Source organism: Morone saxatilis, unplaced genomic scaffold (genome assembly GCF_004916995.1).
Source record: "Morone saxatilis isolate NCDOM2014 unplaced genomic scaffold, NCSU_SB_2.0 Contig22, whole genome shotgun sequence".
NCBI classification, from domain to species: Eukaryota; Metazoa; Chordata; class Actinopteri; family Moronidae; genus Morone; species Morone saxatilis.
Window position 1 is genome coordinate 18,434,798 of NW_023339785.1, and position 13,104 is coordinate 18,447,901.

At 40.7% G+C, this 13,104-nt stretch overlaps 3 protein-coding genes across 7 annotated transcripts in view; 2 read left to right on the forward strand and 1 right to left on the reverse strand.

The window, feature by feature from the left end:
* Positions 1-3,579, forward strand: part of tnip1 (TNFAIP3 interacting protein 1) — a 14,712-nt gene extending 11,133 nt beyond the window's left edge. For 3 of the 5 annotated variants that reach the window (XM_035669162.1, XM_035669160.1, XM_035669161.1), the window contains 5 exons: positions 1-120; positions 257-340; positions 837-1,052; positions 1,326-1,410; positions 1,896-3,579. In XM_035669162.1, coding sequence (XP_035525055.1) covers positions 1-120; positions 257-340; positions 837-1,052; positions 1,326-1,410; positions 1,896-1,984 — 594 coding nt within the window. In that variant the 3' untranslated portion in view covers positions 1,985-3,579. The remainder of the gene's footprint in view (positions 121-256; positions 341-836; positions 1,053-1,325; positions 1,411-1,895) is intronic. The other 2 variants (XM_035669163.1, XM_035669164.1) reach the window with 2 other exon arrangements.
* A 151-nt stretch (positions 3,580-3,730) lies between these two features.
* On the reverse strand, positions 3,731-7,294 carry gpx3 (glutathione peroxidase 3). Its single transcript, XM_035668792.1, has 5 exons — positions 7,151-7,294; positions 5,474-5,624; positions 5,259-5,376; positions 4,647-4,746; positions 3,731-4,238 (listed from the first exon to the last, which is right to left on the reverse strand). Exons 1-5 carry the CDS (start codon positions 7,241-7,243, stop codon positions 4,017-4,019), a joined length of 684 nt encoding a protein of 227 aa, XP_035524685.1. The 5' UTR covers positions 7,244-7,294; the 3' UTR covers positions 3,731-4,016.
* A 2,795-nt stretch (positions 7,295-10,089) lies between these two features.
* The window catches only part of dctn4 (dynactin 4), a 10,552-nt gene continuing 7,537 nt past the window's right edge, over positions 10,090-13,104 (forward strand). The window contains exons 1-5 of the mRNA XM_035669237.1: positions 10,090-10,260; positions 11,005-11,075; positions 11,172-11,350; positions 11,559-11,602; positions 12,072-12,179. Of these exons, the coding sequence (XP_035525130.1) occupies positions 10,126-10,260; positions 11,005-11,075; positions 11,172-11,350; positions 11,559-11,602; positions 12,072-12,179 (537 nt within the window). The 5' untranslated portion in view covers positions 10,090-10,125. The remainder of the gene's footprint in view (positions 10,261-11,004; positions 11,076-11,171; positions 11,351-11,558; positions 11,603-12,071; positions 12,180-13,104) is intronic.

The window sequence follows — 13,104 nt, forward strand, 5'->3', positions numbered from 1 at the left end:
ATCTTTGAAGAAGACTTCAGGAAAGAGAGGAGTGACCGGGAGCGAATGAATGAGGAGAAAGAGGACTTGAGGCGGCAAGTTGAGAGACTCCAGGGTCAGATTACTAATTTGACCAATCAGGTAAGCTTTGTGTTTAGACTATATTCTTCTGTATGGTGCACAATTAGTGAAAGCTTCCGCTTGATTAAATAACATTTATAACCGAACTGCTCTCTAATGTGGATTTGTTTTGTTTTGTTGTGTGTTTGTGGTTCAGCTTCATCAGGCACAGAACGAGTGTCAGAGAGAACGAACAGAGAGATGTAAGCTGGAGAGACTGCAGATGCAGCATCACAAACAGGTACTGGCTGAAGCTGTGGTCTGAGCCCACTAGCACTGCAGACATGAAGAAATTTTAAATGAAATGATGCCGTCAGCCTGGAAAAGTGATTTGTTTGGTCATTTTGGCCATGTACATTTAATTAGGGCCAAAGAATTCACTGAAAGTTGCTCTTCAAGCCTTTGGGATACATCAAGCAGTAGGATAGGATAGTTGTGGTAAATCTTGCAGACTAGCGCCCCCTTGTGAGTGCAGCCCCACGTGCATCTTTACTGTATAAGTTCAGACTGGACAAATCAATACTCCAGGACAAGAGCCTCACTCCAGCTAGGTTTTTTTTTTTTTTTTTAGTGCATTTGGGATCAACAGGTGGAACATTTACGCTCCTCAGTGGGAGGCAGCTGCAGTAGGGTTGAAGGTCAGCAGTGGCCCATGCCATGACAGGGTCACTGTGCTCGCTGAGAGTAGCAGCCGTGCACTGATTGGGGATCACGTGTGTACTTGTGATCCCTCGTAGGGGCAGCAACAGGAAAGACGTACCTCAGACCCCACGTCAGGCTCAGTGAACGGCCCGCTGAGCCCTCCCTACTGTGGTCCCTTTGTGCAGGTGGGACCGCAGGGCCTTGAGGGCTGGCCCATACACTTCCCTCCCCGGATGCCCAATGCAGCAGGCGCCACAGCCGCAGCCGCCGCAGCGCCACCCCCTGTACGAGACTTCCAGCCTGTTACCCCGGTAAGGGTCCTCTAAGGCCCCTCTGTCTCTCTCTCTGGAGTGACTCTGGTTCACTGAGAAATACAAGGCTCTTCTCTTCTGTTACTTCTCTACTCCCCTTATCAATTGGGAGGAACAAGCAGATGTAATGAGGTTAAACTGTCGCTCAACCTAGACACGCTTACATTCAATAATGATTGTTAGGTTTACGGCAAAGAGTTGAGGGCTGCTGGTTGTGATGAATGAGTATATAGTTGGTGATTCGAACTAACATGGTGCTTTCTCTTTGGCCAGGGTTTTCCTTGGCAGCCGTCATTTCCACAGCCCAGAGGGGCCAGAGCAGTAGGTGAGAGTTCAAGACCACCACCAGAAAATGCAGGTATGGAGCAGCCCAACCAAGTACAATCATTTATTCCTTTTATATACACTTTTTGTTTTTCAAAGAATAAGGCTTGAGAAGTCTGTATTTTCCTTAATGTCAACAAAAGGCCATAAAAAGACCTAACAATACATTTGTAGTATTAGTCCGTCTCTCAATACTTTTAGATTTCTATCTTCTTCCTACCCTATCTCTGGCTCTCAGGCACTGTAGTTTTTAGCAAATATTACTCAAACAAGAGTAAATCCTCCATTTGTTGACTGTTTCCAGTTAGATTAATACATACTATTGCATATTTTTAATATTTAGACAGTGTGTTCATGGTAATGACGGAACATCACCTGCCAAGTACAATGGTGTGGCTCATTTGTGTTTGATAGTTTTTGGACGACAACAAAGGTTTACTGTTCGAATAAAAAGTGTCTAGCAGGAAAGTTTGTGCTTGTGAAGATAATGCAGTCTTGTGTTTTTTTGTGTGTCTGTAGATCAGTCCGCAGCAGCAGCAGCAGCAGCAGGCACAGGAGCAGGATTTGGAAAAAGGGAGCGACAGAACATTGACCCTGGAAAGCACTAAAGCATCACCGTACCCACTTAATGCAGTCTGGGTAGTAGCATGAAATCAGTTTGTTTTTGAGTTGACAAGGTGTGATTTGATCTATAATTTTCCTACTGAACTGTAGATATCCTATTGTAATGTTGTTTATACTTGCGTTTTATAAGGCTATTTGTGAAACACTTCGCTATTCTGAATATATACATGAAATATTATTTAGATTTTTTTATCAGGAACTGAAGTCATTTATTAAATAGGTTGGAATAATTAACATTCTTTTTTTCCATAAAATATACCTATGTGATTGTCTCTCTGCAAATATGTAACGACTTGACACTTAGTTTGTTACTTGTAGGGTTACAGGAAGCCATTCCCCAATATGACTAAGGCTACATATACTCATTCCAACAATGAATGATTATATAAGTACATTGAATCATAGAATTTACAATGTGAATGTTAATTGATTTATGAAGATTTCTTCAGTACCATCGATGTTATAGAACTGTCCCATATGTGTAACTGTTCAAAAAGTGGTTGTTGAAATACAAAAATTTTGGGAAATGAATTTTGATGGTATCATACCAAAAACATGATTGTGATTATTGATAATTTATTTATAACCTGCTGTTTTGATAGTCGCATTGACTAAGTGTAAATCATTGTCTTTAGTAATGCTGTTCTTTCTATGTTGTTAGTGTAATCCCAATATATTGTAGCTATTGACATTGTATGTTTGTATCAGACACAATACACAGTACATACACAACCTTTTTTTTTTCCCCATGATGATGGACCTAATCTCATTAAACACAACACTTCTACTTGACCACAATTGATTTGATGATTTGACCACTCATTCCTATATTCATACCCATCTTACTGCATCCTGTACTATTGCTAACAGTTTAGCCCCGACATACAGTAGAAGTAACAGCACCGTAACCACAAGGCAGCAGCGATGACAGTCTTCCTCTTCATCCTGTCTTTTCACGTTAACTTACGTACACCTAGCACTGAAATGTGGAAATTCTGATTTAGCAACAAAGAGGAAGATTTTCATCAGTATTTGGAGGCCCTTTGCTCCAGTGTTACAGCAGTACAGCCGCTCCTCAGAGGGAAAATCTCTGCCTGGATGTCTGGCTTTGCTCTCTGTCCACTCCAACAACCAGCAATCCATGCCATGCCGACTGACCTGTGAACTGCTGTAGCACGAAGTCGAGAGCCCCAATAGACACAGGACACACACCTCGAGATAACGTAGGTTACCACTTTAAAAGCAGATCCAATCTAAAAATCAAGCCACTTGACTAAATACCCATTCAAATTTCTTCAGTACAGTGTACATCAGGTAGTCAGATGAAGGGCTTCAAAATTGTGTGCGGATGAATTTGAAAGGCTCCATTTTATTAAACAAGTTATTAGTTACTGGGAACAAAATCCTGATGGGTGAGAGCTGCAATGAGAAATTAGCAGAATTGCACTATGAAAGGTACGCTGTAATTACTGGCAGTTGAATTTTCTTGGTTTGTAGCCCTTTTTCTTTTTTGCTGTAGGCAAAAGCACATGTGAGACTTTTTGTATTTGACTGGCTTAATAAATCTATTCTGAATGTCTATTAGCATCTCACCCTGCTTATTCATGTTCATACTTTGTCCTGCTTTATTGCAGGACAGAAATGTGCCACATTCATGCTCACTTTTCCGTGACATCCACAGTATAACAGTCGTCTCTCGCAAAGAAGAGTCGACACATCAGTGTGTTGTTAATGATTTATTGGAAGTAATTAACATAAAGGCTGTAATGGCTAACAGGTCTTTGGATGAGAAGATGACATGATGCTGTGGGAATGCAGGGCAGCCTGAATGCACTAAAGAGCTGTCCTGAACCCCAGACTCCAAAGAGGCACCACAGAGTTCCTGTTTTCAAGCCTCCTCTTCATTCAACATGCATCTTCATGGATCAGAAACTGTTAGCATTACTTTCTATTTTACATTCTACTTTAGCATCTCATTACAGTTCATCAGATGAACAGAATACTGTATGATCAGATCTAATTAAAAATTTCCTTTGTGTATAGTTTGAGCAGGTATTCGCGGATGTCCGCTCGGACCTCAGACACGCTGACACTTGGGTGCCACCTCATCACTGGCTTCCCGTCGGGTCCCACCAGAAACTTTTCAAAGTTCCACTTGATGTCGCTGATCATCAGAGGCTCCCAGAACAGTCTCCCGGTGGGGTTACCGAAGCTGACTCCAACTGGAGGGCAGAAGTTCTGTATGGCAGAAAGCACAGCATTGTAGTGAGAGAGTGCAGGCGAACAGCCTCCACCTTAGAGATGTGTATGGGCATCTCTTTGTCAATAACCCACTCCCTGTTCCACCTCGTTCATTCTAGTGACAGTGTTTTTCAGTGGCTCATAATCAAAACAATGCTATTAATAGCAGTTTAAATGTGGAAAGCACCCTTCTAGGTTGTGGTGTGCTTCTATGATGGGTGTGAGCACATGTATGCACTATTCAGTAAACAAGGGAATGTGACTTATCAGGTAAGAGTAACGAGATTGAGATATTTGTCTGAAGGGTGCGTGCACAGCTGGAGAGTAGCATTAGTAATTTAAACTACTATAAAACAGGTACAGTACAAATGTAATCACACACTTTGCAAGCAGACCATAACATACCTTAAGGAAAGTGAAAACTTCTTGCTCATCTTTTCCATTCACATCACCTTTCTCAAACAGCAGGAAGTTTGGAACAAATCCATTGCCTGGTCTAACATGCCTGGAATCCAGAAAGAGGGCAGCTTATCAGTGGACGTGCCTCTGAGCACTTTGTGGCTTGGCAGCTGCCCTAGATTCACTCCAAGAAGAGTGAAACCACACAGTCTATTGCAATGGTTTTGCTATGGATGTAAGATGACTGATGGAACCTGAGACATAAATTCTGTGTGTTAGAGAGGCCCCTAACAGAAACTGATCTTATTGCCAAAGGATGCTTTCCCTGATTAAATTAAGCTTTGTTGATTGACAGAGGATTTACCAATATTGCAAATTCCTCTCTACATCCAGCTTTAAAGGTTCTTATGTTACAGAACATTACAATATATACTGTATCATATACTGAGCTTGTCACTCAAATTTAGGAGATTCTCCAAATCTTCTTATAGGCAAAAAGAATAAAATAAATCCAAACAGCTGACATATCAAAGCTTCATTTTTTAGGTTTATAGTGTTTTCACACAGTGTGCTGTGGCTGATGACCTGATGTTGGATTGAAAGAGAAACATTTCTCACTTTAAAGCTGGCAGAATTTCATGTTTTTGCCCTGGTTCCTGTTTCCCAAATTGGTTGCTGGGAAAGCCGAGAACGGTGAGTCCAAGAGGTTTCATCTCCTCATGTAGTGCATTCAATTCTGATAATAGAAAAGAAAATGAAAAGGCTTATGGTTGAAGCTTTTTTTTTTTGTTACACTGCAACACAGTAATTAAGCCTGTGGTGCCGTTTCTTACCCACATACTGAAAGGTGTATCCTCAGTACGTGGCCACATTGACGAAGAGGACACTCTTGCCGGCGTAGTCACTGAAGTTCACAGTGTGACTCCCGTTTAGAGTCTTTGCGTGGTATTTGTAAATGGTGCCATCTGTGGATGAGTCACACTGCTGCTTGCACAGACACAGGTCAGAGCAGGTTATATTTGTTGGCCAACAGCAAACACAATCATCAGTATTTCAGTATTTACTGTAGTAGTTATGCTTTCTCAACATATGTATGCAAAACAACAAATGCCCCCTTCTGCAGGAAGTGTCCATTATTTGCTTAGAGATTTGCACTTTCTACAACACCCATTTTCTAGCCAATAGTATGCCACGGCATCGATGTGACCAGTCACACCTGTTTGATTACAGGTGGTGTGTGTTTTGTAACATTTCAGTCACCCACTTGTTTGTTAGTTGGATGTGTTGCTCCATGATTATGAAGAATAAAATATCAACTGTTTGATTCATAATCAGGACAAATAAAATCTTCAATATAACAAAAAATGATTATGTGTAGGCTATTGGTGACAAAGTGTATACTAGATTGTGAAATCTAAATTGAACATGGCTTATTATCCAGTGTTTTCTGAAAACAAATCATAATTTTAATATACCAAGAAATGTTGAAAAGGCCCTGAAGATCAACCAAATAATGAATCTACTGTCTCTGTAGTCTGTCTTGTTTGCAAAGCAAATATCAGGAGCTTATTTATCAAATGGATCCCAAAGCTTTAACCAAATAAGGGACAGCTGCAACGCTTTCACCCTTCTTCCTCTTCATACCTATGTTGTTATATTTACATTCGCCCCCCACTACACAACACAGGCCCAGTGTCAACAGAGTGGGAGAACATTGCACTCAAAGAGCCAGAGGCACTTGGTTAAATTAAAACTAAGTTTGTGTTACCTGAGATAGAGCTCAATTAACTTTAAACAATGAAATACTGCTAACTAACTATTATTTTATACAGTTGAGATTGGATTTGCATAATAGGTGCGTGAGATGTGGAGAACATAAGCAGAAGAACATGTCTGTGTAAGTGTATGAAAATGTCCATTAGACAATACTTAAAACATTTGTTATAGTTGACACTCAATAAACAGGCAGTAGAAAAAGTTTCCAACCATCCCTACATGTGGATTAACTTCTTTCTAACTTTTTGTTGTGTGTGACTGTCTCAGGTGTTGCAGCCACTGCCCCACTGATGTTTTGCAATTGGCATAACAGGTGTTTGCATAACTACCTACACAGCCTCAAAAAGTGGGCAGATCATTTGTGCCCCCACAAAGTTCAGGTTCAAAGAAACCCCCCAAAACTTAAAAATGACCATAAAGGAATAGGAGAGATGACATAAAAAAATAAATACGGAGTTAAATTATTATCATCACCCACATGTGTAGCAGTGGAATTGTGATTGAGTGTTTTTATTATATTGCTGTCTGCCACCTGTTTTGAACATTTAATCCAAAATAAAATAAAATATAACAAAACCCGCATACAGGTAACAACTACTTACTTACATTATTTCCAGACAAATTCTACTCCCTGTGAACGGTTCATTATTAGACAACACAGTGATGTCATCTGATCACATTAATCTATCCTGGACTCATACTGTGAATGCGCTGTGTGGTCATCAACAGGTTACCTGTTTGAATGGGACTCCGGCGGTGCAGGGTCGCAGCACACCGAGCAGCAGTAGCGGTAAGAGGGGCCACATCATGCCGTCCTTCGCCGACATGGTGTCTGCTCGCTGTGGCTGTCTGTCCGCTTCTTTCCCTCAGGATGCATTAAATCCTCTGGCAGGGGGGCGGAGGGGCGCACAGCTGGCTGGGATTACGCCCTCTGCTGACGTAACGACGTAGCCTACACAATGACATACTGATTGAATGAATGAATGAATAAATTAATGAAAACAGTATGTATAGATATAAGATAGATGGAAGGTTTGATAGTAACTTTTATTCAGGTTCAGTGGTGTAGTGCAGGGTACCCTCTGTGCGGGTATATTTTCAGTCTGCACTGGTTATACCCACTTCTAAATCTCCTCTTCTGCAAGCTACATTATGGGATAGCAAAGGCATGGCATAGTTGTCCAATTTCCATGAGTAGGTGGAGTAAGGAAATAAAGAAAAGTTCACTCAAAATGCATAATTCTGCATAACTTGTCTCACCTGTCTGAGACGGTATTCATGCAAAATCTGCTCCTCCTCTGTGGCTCTATGTTAATTTCATAATGATCCTTAAAGTCAAGCTGCAAAAGTTAAGTGACGATGAGCAAATAGTTCTAGGCTATATATAGAGCTTTATATGCACAAGTAGTCTTCTGTCACTGTTTATAATAACATGGCGTTTATATTTTGCTGGACAGGCTGCTTTGAAAACTCATTTGGGGCATAAATTAAGAGTATACCCACTTCTCTGCAGGTGCCACTGTACACCACTCTCCAGGTATACATCATCCACACTATTTAGTACTGAGTATGTATTTATAAATAACCCAATAATGTTCTCCCTTAACATTCACTTTCCCTAATTAAGAATATCTGCCAAAAATGAAGTAAATACATTTGACTAGGTCTTTGTGTGTGTGTCACTCTGCTCATGCCTCGTGCCTAACCTACTGTGAACACTCATAAACAGCCTTCATTAAGACTGTAGAGAAAAAGCAGCCTATGATGAATAAATAAAAGCGTCTGTCGGAGTGACACGTCGAACTTGGCTGAATCTTGATGAACACAAAATGAGATGCGTCACCTTTTTCCAGGAGAAAATGTTGGTTTAATTTTTTATTCATGGATGATTTCTCCTCTCAGGGATCAGCTGTTGCCATGGTGAGCTGGTACTTGGCCATATGCCCCGTGGGTGGCTGGCAGGCCTCTTTCCCGTCCTGTTAAAGGAACCTCATTTTACACAGTTTTCAGTTTGGATCTGTAGTGTCCCACAAGGCCACATAATGTGTATTTGCAGGCAAGGCAAACATGAGTGCAAAGCTATGATGCAACACAAAAGATTAGAATCAAAGGGGGAAAAATAATGCTACTGAGTGGCACAAGAAAGTGTCTGAATATAGTCAGTTAATTCATGATATTTACTTCTGTTCTCCTGCTATATATACTGTCTATGCATGTGGCAAGCTTGACAATAATTGTAATTTCCCCAGATGAGACTGGTTCACATGCATCACTGCACCATCAAAAGGTGTGAATCTGTTATTTCTGTAATACTCTGCTGTTCACTTTCAGTGTCTCTTTAAGGGGAAGAAATAATACACTGAATTCACAGATCCTGGAGCTGCAACATGGTGAACTCCTAGGACACTTCTCCAGCAAATACATAAACATTATATGACTCAGAACAATAAGACCTATATTCAAATATAACTTCTTATAATATAAATCTTAGTCACTATATTTTCTTTGATTGGCACAAATTGAGGCCAAAGTTAAAAAAGATGTTACAGGTGTTTCATTCAAAACTAGTCTGGTGTGGGCATGTATGGATTATGACAGTGGTTCCCAACCTGTGGGTCTGGACCCCCACTAGGGGACGCCAAAGCTTCATGTGGGGTTTCAAGGCTTTCTTGCTTTTTAAGTAAGAAAACTTAAAAAATATACACAGTAGACGTATATCGTCTCAAAGTTCCGTTAAATTCTGTGAAGAAAACTAAATTGAATATTTATTAATGTTTAGAATATCATGTAAGAGCTACACTTTGAAGACCTGAATACAAGATATATTCACAGAGCCTTCAGTCTCATCCTGCATTAGAAAAGTATTACGTTAGCAGAACAATGGCCAAGCAACAGGGAGAAAAAAACACAGAATTTGTCAAAAAAACAAAAGGCCTATTCAGTGTGTATGACTGTTAAAAATAAATAAATTTGTATAATACAGACGGAAAAAAAGCAGGATTTATGTTTATGTACATTTATGAATGTACTTCTTATCTTTGCACATTGCAAATATTGTTACATCTCACTAACTTCAGATTCTCCGGCCACATTTCTGTACAGCTTTTTACTATTTTTTTAACCTTTATTTATATTTTTCTATGTTTAATTGTTATGCACCAACTTACCAAGGCAAACTCCTTGTATGTAAAATAGGATTCGGAGAAAAGGGAAAACACTGATGTTCAGGAAAAGTTAGAAAATCCCTTTTCTTACATAAACTTCCTGCAGTTATTGCATCCACAATTTGGGTTCATCGTATAGAGTTTATCAGTCAGGGATCATCAGTTTACCACTGGATTATGTCTTGTCTTATGGTCATTTTTCCTTGTTAACTAGAACTCCTAAGTACTGCTGTTGGTTGAAATCTGTATTTTGTTCATGCTGGCTATGAAGAGAGGATTTACACCTAATTTGCAAAGCTTCAGAACCCAATTTCCACAATACTAGAGGCCTTAATAGACACATTATAGAAACTTAAAGCCCTTTATGAGTTAGTTATAGGAGCTCCCTGACCCCTTGGTCCCCTTGGGCATGTGTCTAACTAAACCCACTCAGTAAACCATAATACACCCATGGGTGTGGGGCTGGCAGTTCCCCACATGAGGTCGACATTGAGCTCGCTGGGTTGACATTAAAACCAGCAGGACTCGGGCTGCTTTGGTCAGAGATGGCGTCCCTTCTGCAGCCGGATAGAGTCGTCTATCTGGTCCGTGGCGAGAAAAGGATCAGAGCCCCTTTATCTCAACTTTATTTCTGCCGCTACTGTAGTGAGCTGCGGTCTCTGGAATGTGTGTCTCACGAGGTACGTGGACGTTTTGTTCCTTTTTATTGAGCCTCTGTTTTTTTTTTTTTCTCCCCAGGCTAGCTGTTAGCTTTGTCTAAGTCAGCAGCTACTTTTGTTGTTAGCCGGTTCGCTAAGTAGCTTTTGACAAGTAGGCGGGACTAAGCCGAGCTCTTCGCGCATTCTATGGCTGAGCCGCTTGTCAATCAAAGGTCTTCCCGACATTCTGCTCGTCTCATTGGTCGAAGGAGACGTTTAACTTCCGTTGGCGTTAGCGTAATGCCTAGCGCAGCACAAACGGGCTAGGTAGCTAGCTCCTGCTACTTTAATGTTAAAGTATTCCGTCAGTTCATCCGTGAATAATATGAGACAAGTAAAAAAACATTTATTACAACGTTAGTCCACCTCGGTTGACATCCTGGCTGTCAAAATGCCGCTTGTAAACGTGGCTGACTGTTCTGGACACCACACCCAGACTGACTGATTCTTCATTTATTGCAACTTAACAAACCAGTCAGTGATTTCTTTCCTTGTAAACATGTGATTGCAGACAGTTTGCACGAAAACTCATCAATCTCGCCTCATGATAAACCTATTCAGTTCCCCCACTGCTCAATTAAATGCCAACCAAATTCAATGGCAGTCGCGTTTGTTTGTGTTTACTCAGATAATCCAACAATTAGGAAGTGGGTGTTAAATCAGCTTTTAGATTTGGATGCACACTTTTCACGGACTCCTCTCTGAACCCTTGTTTTTGGTGATCAGGTGGACTCCCACTATTGTCCAAGCTGTCTGGAGAACATGCCATCTGCAGAGGCTAAGCTCAAAAAGAACAGGTGAGACTGATGTGCAGACAATTGACAGTATATATAATGCAGAAAGCTACATATCACATCATATCTTTATCATATTTACGTCATTAATGTCTGCAGGTGTGCCAATTGCTTCGACTGCCCATGTTGCATGCACACACTGTCTACTCGGGCCACCAACATCCCAGCTCCTCTGCCCGATGACCCCACCAAGACGGCCATGAAGAAGGCCTACTACCTGGCCTGCGGCTTCTGTCGCTGGACCTCCAGGGATGTGGGAATGGCTGACAAATCAGTCGGTGGGTGCTGATACATGAAGACACATTAATACGGTCATATCTACGGTCTTTTAATGTTTAAATTGGAGTAGCATCAAGTGTACCGAAACACCATAATGTGTGAAAGTCCTGCTGTAAGGTCGACAGTTGCTCGTTAATTCAGCTCTTGAAGGAAGCTGCTATCTGTTGTCACTGTTTCTTACATGTTGGTGAATTTTCTTCACTGCAGCCAGTGGTGGTTGGCAAGAGCCGGAGAACACTCATTCTCAGCGGGTAAGTTTTCCCCTGTGGCAGTTTAAATTCTCTCGAGTTGCTCACATGTTTTCTGATCATGCATTACTTGTGTTTTAAATAGATGTCTCTAAATAAGTGACGCCCACACATTGCCGACCACAGGCAAAAGCAAAGTAACTAATCACTAACTTAGCGGTTGCTAAAATTGCTGAGGCCACAAACAGCAGATCATAAATGCCCCCTTTTACTTTTTTCACAATTGAAGTGTTTATTAAAACACATAATATTCTATTTTCACACCTTCAGATATTGTATTCCCACATTTCACAAGTTAATTTAAAGACAGTTAACTCATTTTTGTTAAGGGAAGACACCTTTTGTTTTTTAACTGTGATGCCTTCCTGGACTATTGTGTTACGTGAAAGTATCTCACATTCTCATTGTACTGTGCTCTGAATGGATGGGGGGTATTTTTCATGTCTCTGGTTGAAATTTCTGTTCCCTACAGATCAACAAGCTGATCGAGTATTACCAGCAGCTGGCCCACAGAGAGAAGCAGGAGAGAGACAGGAAGAAGCTGGCCAGGAGACGGCAATGCATGCCTTTAGCTTTCTCGGTACTCTACGCACACTTCAGCCTTTTCAGAAATGTCATGCCCTTTTTTTTTTAACCTTTTCAAATGTTAAACAACAGTTGTTTTGGTGTAATGTTCTATAAAATGTCCAGGTACGGTTGGAGAAGAACTTGGATCAACAATTATATGCATTTAAGAAAATCTCAACAGTATAACCAAGCGTACACTGAAAATGCCATTGAGGATATTATATGATTAGAACATCTTTAACCGAAGCAGGACGGAATAATTATCAGCTGCTGGAGTGTTTGGTTAGAGGGCAAGATTAGCACCATGTCAATACTTGGGGAGATACATTTGAAAATGCTATTTACATGTGGAAACATCATGAATGTTTTCAGGTTGCTTTGGAAAAGTTCCCCACACCAACAGAAAAAAAAACATCAGCTTATTCTGTCTGAAAACGGAGCAGAAAAAGTCTTTAAATTTTAAAGCTTTCTAATTTGGTCGCTCTTGTGTGGACATTGTCTTCATGCTTCTTAAGCTTGTTGGCACATTGTTTACACCTCCTGCATTCTGCTTTTACAATGATTAACATCCAATAATGCAAACCGGTCTTTCTTTTTGTGTGTTGGAACCATTTTGAAACACTTAAGCTCTGAAGTCCTGCAGTTGTTTTCCATCACTGATGCATTTCTGTTGCTGTTGCATGTCACCAAATGCCACTAATGCTAAATCGCTTTGGTTTCACCTGGTTCTTTGTTCTCTCTCTTTTTCTTTGCTTATGCACTCTGATATTTTGGTTTTTACCCCTCCCAGCAACACACTATTCATGTGGTGGTGAGTTGTATTTTTCACAACTTGGGTAGTCTCGTCTTTACAGTAGTGCTGTCTTCTCTTTATCTCTGTCCCTGTCTAATCTGTTACTGAGTGGCTTCACAGATCACATGAATGTCACCTTGGGTAA